The sequence below is a fragment of the Azolla caroliniana genome, unplaced genomic scaffold (assembly GCF_043228905.1).
Source record: "Azolla caroliniana isolate FFs.n. ecotype wild unplaced genomic scaffold, voAzoCaro1.0.p SCAF_11, whole genome shotgun sequence".
In the NCBI taxonomy this organism is placed as follows: Eukaryota; Viridiplantae; Streptophyta; class Polypodiopsida; order Salviniales; family Salviniaceae; genus Azolla; species Azolla caroliniana.
The window spans coordinates 2681828-2704382 of record NW_028230446.1 but is presented as its reverse complement, the minus strand read 5'-3'; the positions used below and the strand labels follow the sequence as shown (position 1 = coordinate 2704382).

Here is a 22555-nt window from a genome sequence, read left to right as displayed (position 1 = left end):
ATTAACATAGTCTTGTGAGGTCAGATTAAAATAAAAAAGTTTAAAAATCCAAAGATTTGCCAAAATCTTGATCTAGTTCTTGTGAGAGGTGATTGAAATCAGGAAGTTAAAAATCTGAATCATAATGTAGTCTAAAAGAGCTTTGATAAGAATCATGACGTTAAAAGTGTCCAAAGATCTGTGATCAGCCTGCTTATGACAAAGAGAGATGGAATGTGTCCAGGCCTCTTGCTAGACGGAAGAGCAATGTTCTAAGAAATGGAATGTCGTTTTAGGTTTTGGTTGAAAGAGATGATAGTTGAGCAGCCGTGAGGGCCACAATATAGGCTACAGAGGAATTAGAAACACAGAATTTATTATTGAGACAAACTGTTTGTTTTTGTTTTCTTTGATACAGCCAAATCTTGGTTCACAGTGCTTTCCTGTTTATATTTGCAAAAGTCTCCGCATTCTATAGCTCAATAGCTCTAAAATTTAGGTGGCAAAAATCTCTTGACGTAGTATTAACCATGCATGCTTTGAAGCAAAGTGTTTATAATTGACTTACATGTTCTGATACTGTTATTTTAACATGATCCAGTTTGGAAGGCTCAAATATACATCCGATGCTCATGCATTTGTTCAGTACCATGTGTTGCAACACATGTGTCAACTAGTGCCGAGTAATGTCCCACAGAATTGTTTATCGATGAACTATAACAAAATGCCACCCACTTGATCCACCCAAATATAGATCTCACACTCATACACTTGGTTGGGCACAATGTGATGTGACAAGTCTATGCATGTCAAGTGCATGTTCATATTTACTGTCTTTTTCTTATGAGCAATATCCCAGATGATTGTTTATTGATGATGAACAAAATGCCACCTGGTTAGCCCACCAAAATATAGATCTCTCATGCTCATGCACTTTGCTGGGTAGGTACCATGTGATACAAGGACATGACACGTCCATGTCTATGTTCATATTTACAGTAAACTTTTCATCTTGCATAATGTCCTACATTATTGTTTATTGATGAATGATAACAAAAACATCAGATCCTGATAATGAATATGTTACCTTTCAAATTTGTTAAGTGGTGCATGAAGGTTTACTGATGAATGGTAACAAAAATATCTCATTCAGAAATATTATATTGGTAAGAAAAGGTAAGTTTCAAACAGTATCATTTTCTTGATGAGAATGTCAATTAGGGTACGAGGAGTGTGTAATATACATCTGGTCATATAAGCAAAGACATACAAATAGATCTTTCAAAGAAGGAATTTATTGCATTCTTAAATGTATTCCAATAGCGGAGGGCCTCCAAGAGGTGCAAAGCTGGCTACAATATCTTACATTGGGGGCATTTCCATAATGGATGAATACTAAGATCTTTATTAATACCATAATAATGGGCTCATTATGATTATTAACAATCATGCAGCTATATTAATACTAACTGGCCCATGAATTATTAGAGACTTGCAAATTTGTAGTTCTCATCAGATGAGTTCGTCCTTTCTTTAATGAGCAAATTTGCTACTTGTGTCAGTAATATTCCTTTTCAATAAGGTTCCACTGGCTGCCTGAAACTCCTCCCAGCATAAACAGCTTCTGACCCCAACTCCTCTTCAATCCTAAGAAGCTATATAATCCATAAATTATGGAATAAGTTTAATGCTAGCTAAAACTCAAAATTGCATTCTGACATCTTACAGACAATAGAGTTCAAAGGAGTTCAGAGGATGTAAGTTCAATCTAAATGCATTCTCAAAATCGTCTTGAAGACATTCACAAATCAATTTAAAATTAACAATCTCATAAATTCTACAGCATCATGGAACAAACATAAGCCTAGATTGGAAACCTGATTATATTTTGCAAGCCTCTCTGATCTACAAGGCGCGCCTGTCTTAATTTGACCCTGGATATCACAAATGTTGTTGGTTAAAAAGAGATATGCACAAACTCAATAATATCAAACATATAAATGAATGCTAAAATCTTACGGTTGAAAGGCCCACTGCTAAATCAGCAATGAAAGTGTCTTCAGTCTCTCCACTTCTATGACTGGTCATAACTCCCCACCCTGCCTTCTTGGCCATCTTCACAGCTTCTATACTCTCAGTGACTGAACCAATTTGATTCACCTATATAGAGATTGAGATCATTACACTAATCTTGTTGAAGAGATGAAAAAACTCAAGGCTCACCTTCAAAAGCAATGCATTACATGACAAATCTTTGATCGCCTTCCCTACTCTCTGTGGCAAAAGAAACAGGAAGTTTACATATAGAATCAGAGAAAAACATACTACAAATGCAAAGAAATAATGAAGTAGGAGGGCGTACAGTTGGGTTAGTGACCAGTAGGTCATCTCCAACAATCTGGACTTTTTCACCTATCTGCTCTGTGAACTTGGAATAGTGTTCCCAATCATCTTGATCAAATGGGTCTTCTATTGACACAATCGGATACTCCTCTATGAAGGATTTGTAAAGCTCAATCAATTCATCTCCGGTGATCCTTTGTGTCCCATCATTATTCTGTTTTAGCCAACAACTTCTTTATGAATCTCCATTAAAACTTGGAAAAATGTTGAGCATTCAAGAAAGAATCTATGTCAGCTATGGAAAATATAAATGTAAGCATACTTTCAACATGTGCTATGGCAATAGTGCAGTGTACCTCCTCTTTGAAGTTCAAGTCATATTTCTTTTCCTTCTCATTGTAAAACTCAGATGCAGCAACATCCATTCCTATCACCACCTGTGGAATATAAAAATCATCTGGAATATCTTGAGCTACTCATTTATGGTACTAACTTCTAAGAACTCCTATCAATACAAACCTTGTCAGTGTATCCTGCCTTCTCAATAGCTATTTTCAAGAGCTCAAGTCCTTCCTTATTTTCCTGCATGAAAAATAATGCATCAATTTTTCTTTATGCTGCATTGATCAAGGGATGTAATGATCAATTTTGGGAAGATAATATACCTGAATATTAGGTGCAAAACCACCCTCGTCACCAACATTTGTGGCGTCCTGCCCATATTTCTTCTTTATGACAGCCTAAAAGCCATGATTTTCAATAACATAAACACCTTGTACTCTTATAAAGGGATACATGTAATATTCTTAAATTTATCACCTTAAGGTTGTGATATACTTCCGAGCCCATTTTCATGGCTTCCTGAAATGACGAAGCTCCTACAGGGAGAATCATAAACTCCTGCAGTAACAGAAAAACCCTCAACAAATTTCAAGTCCTATTATCACATTGCAACGGAAAAAAGGAACTCATTAGGTGGAAGGCTGAATATATTTTATTACACACAATTCATAAGTACCTGCATTGCTAACTTATTTCCAGCATGTGATCCTCCGTTTATAACATTAAATGCAGGGACAGGAAGGACAAGAGTTTTATTCCCAGCCAAATTTGCAATATGCTGCAGTTAGATGAAGATGGGTTAGTTATTTTGGTTCCCATTCTGATTGATAATTATACATAAAGAATAGATATGCCTGTCTATATACAATCAGAATAGAAATATGTATATTTATACATGAAAAATACATGCTTACCTTGTATAAAGGGATTTTATTGACTGCAGCTCCTGCTTTGCAAACTGCCAATGAAACTGCAAGGATTGCATTTGCTCCAAGCTGAGCATAGACCAAAATAACTATTAAAGTTCTCTTCTATTGCAAAAAATATTTGCAATACAGATTATGTATTAAACATTTATTTGTGTTCGTGGCACCTTTTGCTTGCACCAGCCCCATTCATTTTGCGTTCCATCAAGCTCTTGAACCATATAGTTGTCAATTCCAGTTTGATCAGTGGGATTCTGCTCATTTTAACCAAGTCAATGTGTACAGATGCTAAGTAATAACCATCAATGTTATCTGTCACTCTCTACCTCTCTCTAAGTGATACTAATCTTAATAACCATGTCAATGTGCAGGATGATGATTAATAGCCATGAATGTTACGCTGATAAAAACACCTCTTAGCAGGGAACATCCTACCTTTCCCACCAGGGCAGGTCCGATTATTTTCTCAACATTGCTCACAGCCTATACATGAAAAAACCATAAGTATGCAACCAAAACCAGTTAGTACACTCAATCATTAAAAAATTGTTAATATTTCACAGGAATTTAACCATTCACAATATTGCATCTCAGTGATTAGCAATACAGTCTGATGATTAATTAGAAAGATGGATCTAAAGTTAATAGACCTTTGATACTCCCTTTCCAAGGTAATCTTTTCCACCATCCCTCAGCTCTAGGGCTTCATACACACCTGCATAATGATCGATCAATCATTTCTCAGCAAATCCAAATCAAGAGCATGGAAGCAGAAGTACAACATATTTACATGAAAATATCAAGAAAGTGACATACAACATATTGGAGGATGAACATTTCATGGAAGATTTCAACATGGTAGAGGATGAAAATTTCGGGAAACACATTGAAACATGAAACATTGTAAGAAAAGAAAAACTTAACGTATTATGTAGGATGGAATCTAGAAAAAGCATAAAAAAACAAGATTTGCAGTATGGAGCTTTTTAAGAAATGAGAAGCAGAAAATGAGATAGCCTATTACAGGATAAAAATCCCCAAGAAAGCAGAAAACAACATTTGTAGGATTAAAATATTCAAAAGTATAATAACAATCCCTTTGCATGATCAAAACCTCTAAGAAATCAGAAAACCATAACATAGGATGAAATTCCCAAGAGGAAGTACAACATATTGCATGGTGAAAATTTTGAAGAAAACACATTAATGAGGAACCTGTTCAAGAGACAAGAAGACAAACACGAGATTGTAGGATGAAAATTTTCAAGACAACATAATGTTGTAGGATGATAAATTCTCAGAAGAACGAAAAACTTATGGCATATTGCAAGATAGAAAAGCTTGATTTACCGAGAAACTAACGTTTTCTTACCAGTAGAGGCACCACTGGGAACGGCGGCTCTGTGAAGTGATCCATCAGAGAGGATGATATCCACCTTTAAAAATAATGCAGTTGTCAGAAACAGAAAAAGAAGGCTTGGTTCTGAAAGCAGTAAGCATTATGTACAAAAAAGAAAACGAAATTCTTCTGGAAGCACTAAGCATCATGTACTGTACGGTGGCAAACAAAAGAAGATGGAGAATGAAATGAGGAATATGGAAGGGGAAAATTCTCTCTTTGTTACTTCTTCTTCATCTACTACCAATACTTCTTTTTTCTTTCATCTTTCTTCCTCAGAACAAAATGCTAAAACGATCAACTATGTTCATTCATCTTTCTTCCTCAGAGCAAAAAGCAGAAAATTGCTAAACACGATCAACCGTGCGAATGGCAAGCAACGGAAGAAGAGTGAGCGATTTGGGCCAGTGGAAGAACAGTTAAATGTAGCATCTACCACCACGTTCTTACCTCGACAGTAGGATTCCCACGGCTGTCGAAGATCTGGCGAGCTTTCACGGAGCAGATGGTGGCCATGGAAGCACAGAAGATGGAGATGATGAGGAAGACGAGGGCAGAGAAACAGAGAGAGAATCGCCCACAGAGACAGAGACAGAGAAACAGAGAGAAAATCGCCCACTAAAGAAAACCTTTGGAAATGTATTAAAAATGAAGAAAGAAAGAGGGTCCTTGGGGTCCCTCTCTCTCCCAAAGGTCATATGCCACTTCGGAGAGTCACAATCAAAGGTCAAGGGTCAAAGGTCAAGAGTCAAGGGTCAAGAGTCATAGTCAAGGGTCGTGGTCAAGGGTTCGTGTATAGGCGGGTTTGTGTGTGTGTGTGTGTTATGTGTATTGGCATCTTGAGTTTGTATGTTATGTATGAATGTATGTATGTATGAATGAATGTATGCATAAGTGTATGTATCATGTCTCAAACATGTTTATGTTATGGTAGCAATCTCTCTAGATTCTCGACTCTCTGATGTGGCGATCGCTACGTTGCCTTGAGCACATCACAACCTAATCTGCTCCGTTGAACTATACGGCGGCCTGATATCATCGCCTCCTGAAGAACTCAATATCTAATGTAATGTCGAGAATCGGGATGCGCATCAGATTCACATCTCGACCATGGCTCTGATATGAGCTCACCCGTAAGCAGCAAAACCTGTTAGTGTCAAGGTTCATTGTTGCCCCCCGCACAGCCAACCCAAGTAGGTCTATTTTATAGAACTCCTTAAAAAATGTCCCTCGGTTAATTAAGGTTGAAATTAGCTCAAATGGTGTCGATTGCAAACATAATGCAGTTTCTTGTTGTTCTAGAACATCATTGTGGAAGTTCATAAGAGTGATGGATATGTTTTGTGTTTCTTGATGGACTATCGTTAGACCTTAGGACATCAAACCCATTTATTGCTTTTGTTGGATATTAATTCAATGGTGGCGAGACGGCCCAGATTGGATTGGAGTTGGAACAACAATGTTGTGGAGCATGATTATTTGTGATTGCCATACAATTATATCTAAACTGCAACTTTATGTAAGATGTTTTGCCCATAAGAGCATGATAAAAGAAATGGAATTTACCAACACGACCCTAATTTTTCAAACAACTCCCAACTTACCCTTTATATCTTCAAAATTATGAAAATCCACCTACCCTTGCACTAGATCATTATTGTTAGATTCCCAATTTACAGATTGAGACAAGATTGGTTACTTGATTGAGTTAACCACAAGGCCCTATAATTCCACCAATTACCAATATTAGATTAACCATTGGGTTACAACATGCTTCCCCATTCTTATCTAAATACCCACATAAACGTTAATGTAAAAAACTTGGATAATTATATCCTTCATATTTTTCTTAATTTACTAGGTGCTATTGTGTATTGTGTCGAATATAGTCATATAATGGACGTATTCAACATTACCCCATTGGACAAACTAGGTTAGGCTATTCTTGTAAATAGCATAAAGGGCATTTGCCCTAACTTGGTTAGTATATAACCAACTCTGTAACTATTGCCATTATTGGTTCTTGTTGATAATACAAAGTTTGTATTTGTTCCTCCATGTCTCTCTCCTTTCTTTGCGGTTGTCTAAGACAATTTTATTCTCTTGCTTTGACCAATACATTTGTTGTCAATTAGTACACATCATAGTGCACACACATTATTGTAGACATTAACACATTGTATGCAACGCGTCGGCTACAATTGTGAAGTTCTCTGAGATTACGAGCTCTATTTAGTCCGAAGATGCTTGGAGAAAAACCTTCATACATGATTTGACAATTGATGCTTTCGTGGTACAGAGTTCAGCTGATCGACTGAACAATCGAGGAAGATGTTCTTCCTGAGTATTGATGAACAGACATAGTCAACACAAGTCCAGAGATACACAAACATGTAATTATTGTAAGAAGCAAGGACATATTAAGGTTGAATGTCGTGCTCTCAAGGATACAAATGAAAAGGTTCAGAAATGTGCGCTAAAAGGTAGTTGAACGGAGGAAGTAAAATTCTGCAATGCAACTTTAATCCTCTCGAAGTCCAGAAAGTTGACGATCGAAATCACTTCGGAGGACCTGAACAATGTTGATGGGTGGGGGCTAGAGCCAAGAACGTGCGGGGAGAGAGACATAGAGAATGAGAGGGAAAATCGAGACAGACACAAGTTGAGGGCTAACTTTACTTAGATATTTCTCTCCTCTTTTCATGCCCCACGGGTGGGGTTATATAGTACAAAATCAAGACAGTACAAAAAGCCAAATGGCCACTCTTTTACACATACACACAACACACACACACACACATCCTCACACATTACATATTTCATGTTTACACATTACACATTAACCATCCCGTACACCTATATGGGTAACACCTGTCACGCCTGTGGGACAGTGCATTGCATGTCGAAACCACATGCTCATGCCAAAAACTTGTCGACCAGAACTCCATCGGTCTTCTCTTCTCTCGTTGGTCGGAAATCCCTCAACTAGATCACTGCTCTACAATCGATAACTTCGATCGGAGTGTGCTTGACACGAACCTTCTCGTCCGATCAACACATCTCACGATTGGATCACACACCAATCGACTCGTCCATTTTGGTAAAGTCTTTTAAGTTTAAAAATGATTTTGGATGTATGGGTATTTCCTTCTTCTTCTTTGGTGTGAGTGGTGATGAGTTTTTGTACCCTTTGCATTTCCAAAATTCTATTTCGTACCCCTCAATTTTTGAAATTTTATTGACTACCCTTATGAAATTTAAGCACATACCCCTCTTTCTCTTTCTTTACCCCTCTTTCTCTTTCTTTACCCCTCTCTCTCTTTCTTTCTTTCCTTCTTCGGTTTCTTGTTCTTTTTCTTCTTCTCGCTTTCTTTTTCTATCGTTCCTTGTTTTTGTTTTCCTGTTCTGTCGTGTCTGGCTGTCCATCGCTTTGGCTCTCTCGGCCTTCTCACCATCGCCACAGGCTATTCTCTGAGTTTAAACTGTCCATAACCATCGTTGCTCTAAGAATCCGTCATTTTCCACCTTCTAAAATCTAATCTGTGCAGAGAGATCAGAAGCATCGCAAGGAGCTAATTCGTGGCAGTCTCTTCTATTGATTCTACTGATTTTCGTCTTCCATGAATCGCCATAATCTCTTCTAGTGAGTCTTCTCCATCTCATGAATCTCTCTCAGAAAACCATGGGAGTCATCATCATCGCCATCAGAGCCTCGGCTCCTTCTCACAGGATGGAAGCTTGGAGCACCAAAAGGCTCCTCCTTATCATCAAGAGAAGCCTATGCAGCTCCATCATCATAGCCAAACCATGATCTTTACGCACAGATACTGATGAATTTAATACCGTTTCTATCAGTTTTCCTCCTCCTCCACCACTCTTTTTTACACATGCACACAAAAAGCCTCTCTCTCTCTCTCTCTCTCTCTTCCTCACACATATTTTTTGTGTGTGTAAACATGCACACAAAAAGCCAAATGTGCATGTTTACACAAACAGACACACACACACTTTCTCTCTCTCTCTCTTCCTCACACATTACATATTTCATGTTTACACATTACACCTTAACCCTCCCGTACACACACACCTTACACATTACACCCTCCCGTACACACAAACCTATACCGGTCACAAACATCCTTGTTGTTGAAAACATGGCTGAATCAGAAGTTCTGTAACGATCGAAGGAGCTACGAGTTCGGTTTCTTGATTCGGGTGCTTCCTACCTACCACGTGACCCCACTTCGGTCACACTTTCGGTAGTATACGTCTTGGAACTTTGACTAGGTTTGTGTCGGCAACTCCTAGCATTGTGCAATTGTCGGCATTAACTTGGTAGAACTCAACCTTTGTGCACGACCAGATGCTAGCTACATTCGAAATGCAAAGACGTCGAATGAGGCCTGGGAAAATCTTAAGATGAGTACTAGGGCCCACAACCCACAACCCTATTTTCTCCGCGAGTACTAGGGCCCACAAGTTGTAGCTTCATGAGGAGCTCAACAATATCTGAGAAAGGGATATGACGGTGTTTGACTACACCACGAAGATCAAGGAGATCTGTGATAGTGGAAGAGCATGAGATGGTGGTCTAGCGTAAAGGTATAGGCCGATTAGAACAACAATCTACACAAGGGAGAAGCCGTCGGCCTCCTTCGACTTGCAATCGATGCTTCTGGTTGAAGAAAACCATGCAGGTGTGTCAAATAGCACGCACTCTAACGGCCAGATGTTGTACACGGAGGCGGATCAACCTCGTGGGCGTGGGTGGAGAGGTGGCTCGACACTCGTGAATGGTGGCTGAAACGAGAAGAGGCAAAATAGAAGAGAAGAAAGCAGTCAGGGACCCTCCACAGGTAGAGGGAGTCAAGGTGGTGCCGGAAGCCGACAAACCAAGTCGACGGACTGTTCATATTGTGGTAAAAAGGGCCACAAGGAAAGCGAGTGCTGGAAGAAGAATGTTTATTCGGACAAAGCCGAATCAGGTAGAGATGAAAAGGGAAATCAACAGAGATTGCAATACATGTCGAAAAGGACCCTGCGTTCGTGATGAAGCACAAAGCCAACTCGATGGAGGCGAGTATTTCGAAACCCAAGGAGGCGTGGTATGTCGACTCCGGAGCTTCCAACCATATGATGAACCACGAGGAATGGTTCTCAAGTCTAGAGAACCTGGAGTAGTTGGGATATGTCGAGACCGGCAACAACACAACTCAATACTTTGTGACATTTATTGACAACTAAAGAAGAAAGTTGTGGGATTTCGTGCTAAAGTCTAAAGACCAAGTGTTGTCGGTCTTTACGGAGTTTCAGGCTAGAGCAAAAAGAGAGTCTGGAAAGAAGTTGAAGGTTGTCCGAACAGACAATGGTGGAGAGCATGTTGTCACATGCAAAGCTTCCAAGGTCGTATTGGGCTGGAGCTATGTTGGCAGCAATCTATCTTATAAAAAGGTCTCCCTCGGTGCCCCTGAAAGGTGATGTCCCACAACGTGTGTGGATAAGTAAAAGTGTGTCCTATCAACACTTGAAGGTGTTTAGATGCTTGGGATATATGCATGTTGCAAAGGACTAGAGGTCGACGTTGGATAGCAAGTCGAAGACATGCATATTTTTGGGGTACTCTGAATATGAGTTCGGCTATAGAATGTGGGATTTACTTGACAAGACGATTGAAGTGTAGAAACAACAGAAGTCAAGGTTGTCTTCCTAGTCGACTCCCACCACTCTAGATTGACAATCGGCTGATAGGAGAAAACCAATTGATACAACACAATCCGAATTCATCGTCTCGGAGCAACCGACTGATATATATGAGTAAGAGTTGACTGACCCATACAAATCGAATAAAGTTTATGAGTCAACATCAGTCAACCTTTAGCAACCGATCGACATGTGTGAACCCGAGCCGAATGAAATGTCGACAAACACATCTAAACCTGAGCCGACCATGGGAGGTAGGAGATATTTTTCAAGATTCAGACCGTAAATCTATGAAAATAGTAGCCTAATATCTTGCACAAATGCGGAAAACAAGAAATGTGTAGAGAACAACAGAGACAAAAAAAAACGCAACATACATAGTACACAATGTTTAATGTGGAAACCCTAAACTGGGGAAAACCACGGGGCAATTGATCTTCACTATAGAGTGGATATACAAGAAGAAAAAGATTACAAGACTCTACACAACAGAGTATTCCCTCTTCGGGTTCTGGCGGCAAGTTCCTTTGCCTATGTCTATGCCTGCGTGCGAGCTCTCTCTCTCTCTCTCTTCTTCTCTCTTCACTATTACCCTCTGTTATGAAGCTCTTCGTTATGTTCTGCACTACTAAACACTATGTTTGTCTTAGGTGTATTTATACTCATACACAATATGGGCTATTTACAAACATAGCTTTCATTATTTTTATTCTTCTTCTTCTTCTTATTAATCTCAATTGGTCAATTATTATTATTTTTGTTGTTGTTCTTCTTCTTATTAATCTCAATTGGTAAACCCTAAACCCTAAACCCTAAACCCATGTCGGCTTTCTAGTTGGCCCGACTAACTGATTCCCATGTCGGCTATCCAGTCAATTCGACTAGTCGGCCTTCTCCTTGACCTGGAGCATCCATGATGTAGTCGACTATTATAGTCGACTCTCTCTATCTCCTTCAGAGCATTCGACAACATTGTCGACTCATTGGTCGACCCGACCGACCATCTAGTGTTCAACTTGTCTCTGTTCGACTGCCGACTTCTCTCATAAACACCGACTATCGACTTCTCCCATAGGAGGGACATATTCCTAACAATATCCACTCAGGCAAAGGAAAGCATCATCTCGCTACTCTAGCCAATATGCTTTAAGTGACTGATGAGGATGAACCGGAATGTTGTGAAGAAGCCATGGCAGATGAGGACAAGGAGAAGTGGTAGAGTGAAATGCATGATGAAATGGACTCCTTGCATAAAAATAATACTTACGACCTGGTAGAACTACTGAAAGGTAAGAGAGCCCTAAGAAACAAGTGGGTCTTCAAATTGAAGACTGGGAAGATGACAACTCACCAAGATATAAGGCTTGAATTGTAGTAAAGGGATTTCAATAGAAGAAGGGGGTCGACTTTGATGAGATATTCTATTCGAACTGTACTGAGTATAGCAACCAGTATAAATATGGAAATAAAGCAATTGGATGTAAAAATAACATTCTTGCATGCGGAGCTAGATGAAGAAATCTATATGGAGCAGCTTGGAGGTTTTGTGGAGAAAGGAAAAGAGAATCTAATATGTTGACTAAGGAAGACCTTGTATGGTCTAAAGCAAGCTCCACATCAATGGTATAAGAAGTTTGAGGCCTTCATGTTGGAACATGGATTTCATAAAACACAAGTTGATCACTGTGTTTTTGTCAAAAGGTGTTGTGAAGGTGACTTCTTGATTCTTTTACTCTATGTGGATGACATATTAGTAGTCGGACAAGATATCAAAAGGATTGCGAGCTTAAAGAAAGCTCCAAGTAAATCGTTTGCCATGAAGGATCTTGGTCCGGCTAAGCAAATCTTGGGAATGCATATAGTCCAGGATAGGACTAAGAATATGCTATGGCTGTCACAAGAAAAATATGTGACCAAAGTTTTGGAAAGATTTAACATGTTTGAGGCAAAACCAATTGGGTTTGCTAGACAATGTTTGAGAAGTGAGAAGGATAAGGCTGAGATGAGGACAGTGCCATATGCCTCGGCCGTTGGTAGTCTAATGTATGCTATGGTTTGTACGAGGCTGGACATTGCATTTGCGGTCAGAACGGTAAGTCGATACATGAGTATCCAGGGAAAGGACATTGGACACCTGTAAAATGGAACTCATGTATTTGAAAGGCACCTCAAGGGTATGCCTTAGGTATGGCTCCGGAAAACCTGTGCTCGAAGGTTTTATAGATTCCGACATGCCAGGGGATGTAGATTCCAGTTGATCCACATTAGGGTATGTGATGTCTTATGCAGGGGGAGCAGTGTCGTGGCAATCCAAATTGCAAAAGGTTGTGGCCCTATTGACCAATGCCTAAGTTTTATTGGGCTAAAGCCTATAGAATGATTGTCTATCTTCAAAATCGAACATCGATGAGTGGATCACAAGTGTCGCCGCATGAGCTTTACTTTGGGCATAAGCCGAATTTGGCGCATTTACAAGTGTTCAGTAGCATCGCATATGTGCATGTGCCGAAAGAGAAGTGGAGGAAGTTGGACCCAAAAGCTAAGAAGTGCATACTCATTGGATGCTCGGATGAACAGAAGGGTTATAGATGCTATAACCCCCAAACCGAAGAGGTGCAAGTAAGCTGAGATGTAGTTTTCAACGAATCGGCTTTGTAGTATCTACCTCTAGATAGTCTGACCCCCGTGCACTTTGAGCAAGAGTCAGAAGAGAAGCAGAGGAAATTGGACCCAAAAGCCAAAAAGTGCACACTCGTTGGATGCTTGGATGAACAGAAGGGTTATAAATGATATAACCCCCGAACCAAAGAGGTGCCAATAAGTCGAGATGTTGTTTTCGACGAATCGGCTTCGTGATATCTACCTCCAGATAGTCTGAACCCCATGCACTCCGAGCCGAAGTCAGAAGATGAGGCAACTTTAGCTGGCTCATTTGAGGAGGAAATCAACACACAAGAAGAGTGTTTGATTTCGTTTCAACTAAGCAGGCCGACTGAAGAGTTGAGCCAAGATGGGCAGTTTCCAAGCGAAGATGAATCAACCGTGATGTCACCGGGGAACAAGCCTAAGAAGAGGCTCACTCCGCGAGGAAGGGAAGAAGACGTAGGTGCCAGAGCACTGCAATGATGAGGACATGTCAAATCAGAGTGAATACAACGGAGCCATGACCAGTGATGGAGGTCCACATTGGAACACATGCGGCTAGAGTTGTAAGCAAATTTATGCATAATCCCGGCCGACCACATTGGAACACATGAAGCATATCTTTAGATACATTGTTGGCACAAAAGACTTCGGCATCCACTTCGAACCGAACGAACCCTCTGGCCTATCTATACTGACTTTGACTTTGCCGACTGTCTAGACAGTCGAAAGTCGACATCTAGATATTTATTCCATTTCGAACACGGAGCCATCTCGTGGAGGTGGAAACTCCATGAGTGTACGACTATGTCTATGACCAAAGATGAATATGTAGCTCAAGTCGTACTCAATGACAGTCAGGGAGTTGTTGCTTTGGCAAAGAATCTGGTGCGCCATAATGCTTCAAAGCATATTGAAGTTCGGTACCACTTCATTCGGGATTGTGTGATCAACCGAAAGCTTGGCCTGGATAAAGTCTCCACGACAAAAAAATTTGTGAACGAGATGATGAAGAGTCTTTCAATCGATTTGGCAACAGATGGGCGTGGAGATGATTTTGTCTCAACTACGACAAAAGTTGTACTATATCATCACCTTTGTTGTATTTGTATTTTCTTGTTTCTTTTATAGATTCTTTGCAATACAACCATTACGGGGGAGTGTCAACTATAGTCCTATAATGAACGTATTTAACATTACCCCATTGGACAAACTAGGTTAGGCTAATATTGTAAATAGCATGAAGGGCATTTGCCCTAACTTGGTTAGTACATATATAACCAGCTCTGTAACTAGTTTGTAACTGTTGCCATTATTGGTTCTTGTTAATAATACAAAGTTTGCATTTGTGCCTCTTTGTCTCTCTCCTTTCTTGGCAGTTGTCTAAGACTATTCTGTTCTCTTGTTTTGATCAATACATTTGTTGTCTACTAGGACACATCATAGTGCACACACATTGTTGTAGACATTAAAACATTGACGACCATCTCCAACATAATGTACATGTTGAATGCATGACCTTCTAATCATCGTTGGATAGCCTTACCAATTGAGTTGCATCCATTTGGGTTCTCTCTCTCTCTCTCTCTCTCTCTCTCTCTCTCTCTCTCTCTCTACAATTAAATTAATTGGTTGTAAAAACTATACAATATTGTTGCCCCTCTTCCCTACATAGAGAGAGGGACATTCCCTAATGCCATAAAAAACATTGAATACTCACATGAAGAAATAATCCTCACATCAACTATAACATCCACATTTGCCACATAAATGTGCCTTCCCATCTTTCTAATGTATGCATTTACTCCATGTCTATCATGAAGCATGAAAGCAATTATGTTGCAACATCTAATGTCTTTAAATAACAAGAAGACAACTTGCCATATTTTGAAAAAATATTTTCAATTTTATTGTAATTAGCTTAGCTTTGATACATTTATCAACGAATTCCAAAACAGTTTTAGTGATACAGGTGTAAGAACCGAAATAAACAAGATCCGAAGTTTGTGTCAAGGAGATCAGTCTGCCTCAGCTTTTGTAGTAGATTTTTGTCTTCTTGCTTTTGTTATCCCTTGGGATGAAGCGGTATTAATGAGAACTAGTTTTGATAACACATGTCAAAAATAAACATTTTGTAGGAACAACCCTACTACTGAATTGACACTAGTATCCATCCACAAACTCAATATCAAAGTCAATGCTTAATTATGACTAGATTACTTAACTAAATTATGCTCATTTATGGTTCACACTCCATGCATGAGTTGAAAGCACTCCATGTACATATTGTGATGACATCACACCCAACAATCATTTGAAAAACACTCATGCAACAATCACTACTTCTAAAAAGATTGTGGCAACCAAGACTAGAGAAAATATTCAATAACTCAAGCTATGATGTGAAGAATCAAGAATCAAATGGTACACGGATAAGGAATAAATGCTATGATCAAAAGCAAACTAAGAGTAGAGAAAAACTATAGAAACAAGCAACAAAATACTTCATTTTGGCCCCACAAAATGATGTCCCAAAGTTCTTTTAGTTAATAACCTCCTTGTTCAATGGCATTGTTGTCCTTCCAAAGGTTCAAATGAAGGTACAAAACAACCGTTCTCAAATTTCCACAACCTTGTAATGAGCTTCCATGATCTAATTAAGCTCTCATAATTGAAACAGATCTCAACGATGAGCCTCATTTGAATAAAGACAAGGCAAACAAATATTGGTACATACACACATGCACTTACCATTTTGTGAAACAAAGGATTCAGCAATTTACTCAACATAGTACAATGTTGTTTACTCAAGAATCTTTACATTTGGCATACATATACAACAGTGGAATCAGAGTGCAAAACATCTTCTCATAGAGATAGTGAATAAGCCAAATTCAAGATCTCAATACTCTCCCAATACACATCATATCGTTGAAAAGTTTCTGTTATTGTATCTCCTTGTCATTAATCACATAAGTTGAGACACAAAACCTCAGTAAACAAACCCTGATTACATAAACTCATAATTTTATGCAAATAAATTTCTCCCGATGGTGTTTGCACAGAGCTGGTTCTGGAAACACAACTGTCTGATAGCAGCACCCCAATCTTGAAAGTATTAGAGATTGATACATACATAGACACTTGCAAGCATGAAGCATTCAAGTGAAGAACCCCTTAGGAGATACTTGAAGCATTGGACTCAAACTCATACACAAGAATGTATAGGACATGGCTCTATCCTTCTTAAATGTAAAACCTTTAGGCACAAAAATGAACACAAGAATATAGAAGGTGCCTCTTTCTTTGTGCAAAAATACCAGAATTATTTCGAGAAATGGCTATAAAACAAAGCCTGAAGTTCTGACAAGGTCATGAACTTGGTGAAGCAATGTCATAAAGCGATCACTTATATCATTAGAATCAGAAGATTTATTATCTTTCATATTGCATCCAGAATTCTCAACTCCTGATTTTAGCACTGATTCTGAAATTGCAAAATTTCCTCTAGGCTCTCCAATCATCTTAACCCCTTTCAATTGAAATGTCACACGTGCACTGCTTTTTCCAGACAGAAGGGGATCATTTGCTTTCCTTAAGCATGATTTCTGGGGTTTTTTCACTATATATTTATCAAAGGTTTCATAATTATTATCCAAAGAAACTCCGGCATTTGATATGTTAGTATTTTGTTTATTCAATGGTAACATCTCAGGGATTTGTACACTGACCAAGGATTTGCTCTCTTTCTTATCCAGTTGGAGATCTCCTACAGCAATATCCTTAGTCTTGAGTGAAAAATGTGCGCCTTTATAAATAGAAGAACTCTTTAGTATTTTCATAGCTTCATCAGCACTCTCAGCATTGCCATATACAACTTGAGCAGAGCTATTGGTGATATCCATTCTGATTGTCTTAGGTTTTAGACCTCCAAAAGCAAGCAGTGTTTCCTTGAGTTTCTGTTCTGAGGGCAATGGGGATTCATTTGGAAACTTAATCATAATAACTCTTTCTTGAAGCATGTTCTTTACTCTAGCCACATTCTTTGCCTTATGGAAAGAATGGTTTAAGGTCCTACCTTGTTCGGATGCTTGCTTAGGAGTATGAATACGTTGACCAAATCGATTCAGAATACCTTTTGACCCATGGAGAGGAGCTTCTGCATCAATGGCAGGTCTGAGAGAAACAACACTAGGTGAGGCTTTCTTAGAAGAAATTGGTTTATTGCTATGTTTCTGGGAATCAGCTGGGCTGTATTCCATAGACTCTCTTTGTTGTATAGCAATCTTCTCAGTCCTTCCTTCTGAAGGTTCAGTATATTTGTCATTTTCTTCATTTATCAGACTTGTAGACAATAGTGGGCTTTTTTCTTCAAGGCTTTTTACACAATTTTTTTGAGATACTGCAGGATCTGCACAGTATTCTGAGGTATCACCTTCCAAAATGTCATCTAAAGGCTTGGGAGTAATAAGGATTTCCTCACTTCTCTGAGCAAAATCTTGATAAGACTGTGACTTTGTGTTATCAATATCAACGTGATTTTCAAATCTTCTAGTTTTTACTACTTTGATAGTTTCCCCATTCTTCTGGACAAAACCTTGAGATTTTGGCTTTGAATTGCCAATATTCTGATGGCCTCCAGTTTCAAGTTTTCTATTTTTAACGAGTTTTCTAGGTTTTTCACTCTTCTGAAACAAATTCCGCATTTGTAATTTGTCATCAATCCCATCCGGAATTCCAATAAGTCTAATTTTTACATTTGGATCCTTCAAAACATCTTCATTGACTTCTCTATTCTTTGAAGTGATCACTTTGTCAGATGAAGCCAAATCTCTCTCAAACTTGGCCTTTTTATTTCCTTCTTGGGTTTTCTTGGCATGTTGCAAAACATGATTCTTTAAATTGCAAAATTTTTGGTTTATTATATTGTATTGAGGAGTAATCGATATTGATTCAACCATATTAATGGAGCTCTGAGAGCATATGCCCACATTTCCTTCATATGCTTTGTCATCTTCTGGTGCTGAGTTATGATCTATGACAGGCTCACTGTGTGCTCCACTCAATGTTGCCACAGCTAAATTCCCCGCTTCACAAGGTTCATCAGTAGAGATATACATAACATCTTTTTCTTTAATGGTCTCTTTTGCCTTTCCATCATGCAAGCGAGCTCCAGTACTATCTTCTATTGATACTAATTCATTTTCATCAATCATAGGTATTACACCATTATCCTCTGGGTCAATTTGCTTAGCCTCAGCTTGTGTCAATGTTTGAAAATCTGGATCAACTGCAAGAGATGCATCTCCATTTTGTTTTCTGCTTGGATTTGAGCATTTTTCTTTGTAACTGGTTATGTAGCTAGTCAGAGATCTAACTTTCTCAATCTTCTCTTGACCTCCAGTTGAAGTTTTCCCCTTTTCATGTTTTCCATTCTCCTTCTTTAAAGAACCACCAAGATTTTCCCCTTGTAACATCCCCATAAAAGATTTTGGGTTTAAACTTTGTTGTTTGTAGCTAGACTTCAGTTTCTCATCCTTTTCAAGAGTTCCTGTTGAAGATTTCCTCTTGCTAAGCTTTCCATCCGTCTCCTTCAAAAATCCAGTGAGATATTCTCCTTGTAATGCTCCCATCAAGGATTTTGTCTTCCTTCTCTTTTCAGGTGGATGAATAGTAGAAATTTCTGCAACTTCATCATTGACATTCTTTCGTGCATTCAAACATTCATCTGAATCATCCTCAATACCCATTCTTCTTCTTTTCAAAGAAGCGAGTTTCCTAGCAACTTCCTGATATTCTTCTGTTGTTTCAATGGTTTCTACAGTATTTACTTCAGATGAAACATCATGAATTTTGTTCTCCGTTATTGTGTTACATTCAATAGTTGATACAAGAGGATGTTGAGAATCTTTGTTCTCCAAATCCCCTCGGAAATCAACTGAAATGACATCATGAGATACTCGTGAAGGCTTTGGCTTGGGATGCGGCGTGGAGTATCCAAGCTTAGTGTTGCTTTTCTTAGCAATTATGGCATCTTCATGACGAGTTTTCTTCTTTTCTGCGTTGCGTTTCTTAATCTTCCCTGTTCCATAAACGATGGAGCTTGTATCCTGTTGTTTGATTTTTAGATGTTTACCAGGCCCTTTCTTTCCCTTCATAAAGGCAATAGTATGCATACCTTTCTTTGACTCAGATTTATTCATACCGTAGCCAATTCTCATGGAGACTTTTCCTTGAGTATTATCATCCATCTTAAAATTATCAAGACCTTCATCACTGAAATCTCTAAATGCATCCTTATATTCAGGTGTTTGATCCGAGAAGCCAAAAATACGAAATGCGTGCGCTTGTGCTCCTCCAATGGTTGTTAACAGCATCTTTTGGGAAGAAGAAAAAGGTGAACGAGAAATTTGCTTTATAAAAGCCATCAGTTTAGGAGGTTCAAATGCATTTCTCGCCTCTCGTAGTTGCCTATCATATAGCAATCGTGGCTTTCCATGCTGACTCTTTGCATGAATATTGGCTTTCTTTTTGCAGCTACAAGTTAACCCAGATTTTACCCTTCTATAGAGTTCATCTAATGCATCTTCAACTGCATCGACAAAAGTTTCATCAGATGTTTGCTTAGATTTTTGAGGGAAATTAGGTTCGAAAGGGATAAGCTCCGACTCTGAAAACCACCCAAACGTGCTATCACCAAAGAATGCAACAAGAAAACAAGAATCTCTCTTGAAATCTATGACACTAGCTGAAGCAAGGTCTGGATCATATAACTGTCCAGGCCACCAAGGGTGAGACTTGACTTTTGCCCATACCATATCTCCCAATCTATAGCGAATACCATCAAGTTTTCTTTCAGAGTCACTTGTGAAGTTCGATGACATCTTTTCCTTAACTGATAATGATATAGAATGTTCTACAAAAGACATTCCCAGTTTTTTCCCTTTGCTTGCTCCTGACAGCTTTTGTTTCCCTTTTTCTTGCCCAACAGCTAGTCCAAGAGGATTATCCTTTCCATGATCTTGTATCTCAATGGTGTCTGCAGTTTTTTGCTTCTTGTTTCCAATCACTAAACTTTCTTCTGCGACTCTTTTCCTTTTGGATTCCTGTGATAGGCTTAAGGATTCATTTTCAGAGTTCTTTGCCTTCTTCGTTTCTAGAACATCTTGTTTGGATGCAGATATTATCCCACCACTCTTATTTTCCCCTTGGTTCAGCAAAAGAAGCTTCTTTTCTCCCTCAATCCCCGCATATTTTTCCTTCCCTGAGGATTCTTCATATTTCTGTACATATGCAGAGCCAGTAGTTTGTTTTTCTGCAAGTTCAGATTCATCTTTCCTTTGTTCATTCTGAGAGACACTATGTTCTCTATCCTCTATACCGAGAGATTCTTCCTTCTTTTCTCTAATATCACAGCCAGATCGTAGTTTTGGCTGCTCTAAAAGCAGATCTGTTTCCTTCATTTGTTCATGTCTATAGCCATTTTGATCGCCATGCTGAGATTCTTCATTCCTTTGTCCATTTCCAGTGCCAATTTGTCCATGCTGAGATTCTTCCTTGTTTTGTTCACTTTCATAGTCAGTTTGTTCCCCATGTTGGGATTCTTCACTCCTTTGTTCATGTTCAGAACGAGTCATTTGATCCCCATGCTGTATGAGAGAAGATGGTCTCTTGCTTTCTTCATCTTCAGAGCCAGTTTGTTCTCCACGTAGAGAATTTTCCTTACTTTCTTCATTTTTAGTGCCAGTTTGATCTCCGACCAGAGCTTTCTCCTCCCTTTCTTCATCTTCACCAGATGGTCCCTGGCTTTCTTTAACTTTATAGACAGTTGGATCTCCAAATAGAGGTTTTTCCTTACTTTCTTCATCTTTTGAGCCAGTTTGACCTTCGAGCAGCCTTATTTCCTCCCATTCAAAAATTTCTGACCCAATTGGATCTCTGAGCACTGGTTTTTCCTTCGTTTCATCTTCAGGACTGGTATGAACTTCAAATAGAGATTTTTCGTTCCCATTTCCACCTTCAGAACCAGTTAGATCTCTCAGGAGAGGGTTTTCCTTTATTTCTTCATCTTCAGAGCGAGTTTGGTCTCCATGCAATGATCTTTCCTCAACTTCAGCTTGAATTTGTTCTTGTCGGGGGGATTTTTCACCCCTTTCTTCAGTTTCATGCTCTGCACATGGGGCCATATCCACATCTAGCATATTCGTCCCTCTTAAAATCTTTCCTTCTCCATCTTCTTCTCTAATACGAACAGAACCTTCTATATTCATTACTTCCTCTGACACTCCTACGTTTTCTTCTTGTTCCTGCAAAGGATCCATCGGCAGGATATCCTTTCCTCTCCGTTTTCTTCCTTTCCTTTCTTTACTCACAGATAGAGCAATGGTCGTAGCTCGACAGAGATTTCAAGAGTAAAATATGCGCGCAGATTAATATGAAGGAACTTACTTGATGAGAAACAGTGGTGATTGATGGTGGTGGTGAGCCTGATGAAACTTCCGATGTCGTTACAGGATCAAACACAACCTCCATGGATCAGTGCTGACGGATATCGAGAGAGAGAGAGAGAGAGAGAGAGAGAGAGAAACAAGAAACTAAGGCGGCCAAAGGAAGGGAAGTGAACAGGCTACTATTTAAAGAACGATTAAAAAGAAACGAAGGGGCGGCTAGTGAGGGGAATCGGAAATCCATGGAAAGACCTGAACGACATAGATCCATCACCATCATCCCAAACTTCAGAGAAAGGGATTCTGCTTCTTTTACGGATCAATGCATTCAGTGGAAGGGAGAAGGTCAAAGACGAGAATCGAAGGCGGCGAAAGCAGGTTAATGTCAGAAAACTGATAAGGAAGAAAGGAAGTGGAGTTTAGGGAAGAAAAGGCATGGAGAAAACCTGGGAAGCGTGGATTCATCATCACCATCATCGTCGTCGTCTTCGTCGTGGTCATCATCATCATCATCATCATCATCATCCAAAACTTCACGATATTTCGTCTTCTCCTCCTCTTCCTGCTGCTGTTTCGAAGATTCTGCTGCTTCCTTGCTTCCTGCTTCTGCTGCAGCGTCGATCGAAGAGAGAATTAAAGAGAGAGGGAGGAGAGAGAGACAGAGAGAGAGAGAGAGAGAGAGGGAGTGAAAAAGATCAGAAGAAACCTATTACTACCTTCTATACTATATCTTTCTGCTTCTGTTTCTGCAGAAAAGAGAGAATGATAAAAAGATC

At 39.2% G+C, this 22555-nt stretch overlaps 2 protein-coding genes across 3 annotated transcripts; both read right to left on the bottom strand.

Moving 5' to 3' along the window:
* Positions 1-1250: 1250 nt before the first annotated feature.
* LOC147857580 (enolase) lies at positions 1251-5584 on the bottom strand. Its single transcript, XM_087327086.1, has 16 exons — positions 5440-5584; positions 4963-5026; positions 4241-4305; positions 4026-4073; positions 3758-3844; positions 3579-3659; positions 3341-3442; positions 3142-3222; positions 2988-3062; positions 2842-2904; positions 2679-2759; positions 2342-2536; positions 2203-2253; positions 1999-2139; positions 1857-1913; positions 1251-1634 (listed from the first exon to the last, which is right to left on the bottom strand). Exons 1-16 carry the CDS (start codon positions 5503-5505, stop codon positions 1554-1556), a joined length of 1338 nt encoding a protein of 445 aa, XP_087183212.1. The 5' UTR covers positions 5506-5584; the 3' UTR covers positions 1251-1553.
* Positions 5585-16180: 10596 nt separating this feature from the next.
* Positions 16181-22315, bottom strand: LOC147857579 (uncharacterized). Of its 2 annotated transcripts, none has more exons than XM_087327992.1 (2): positions 18785-22315; positions 16181-18730 (listed from the first exon to the last, which is right to left on the bottom strand). In XM_087327992.1, exons 1-2 carry the CDS (start codon positions 21651-21653, stop codon positions 16674-16676), a joined length of 4926 nt encoding a protein of 1641 aa, XP_087184118.1. In that variant the 5' UTR covers positions 21654-22315; the 3' UTR covers positions 16181-16673. The 2 variants fall into 2 exon arrangements, with proteins under 2 accessions (XP_087184118.1, XP_087184117.1); XM_087327991.1 differs by having other exon boundaries at positions 16181-21694; positions 21781-22315.
* Positions 22316-22555: the final 240 nt, after the last annotated feature.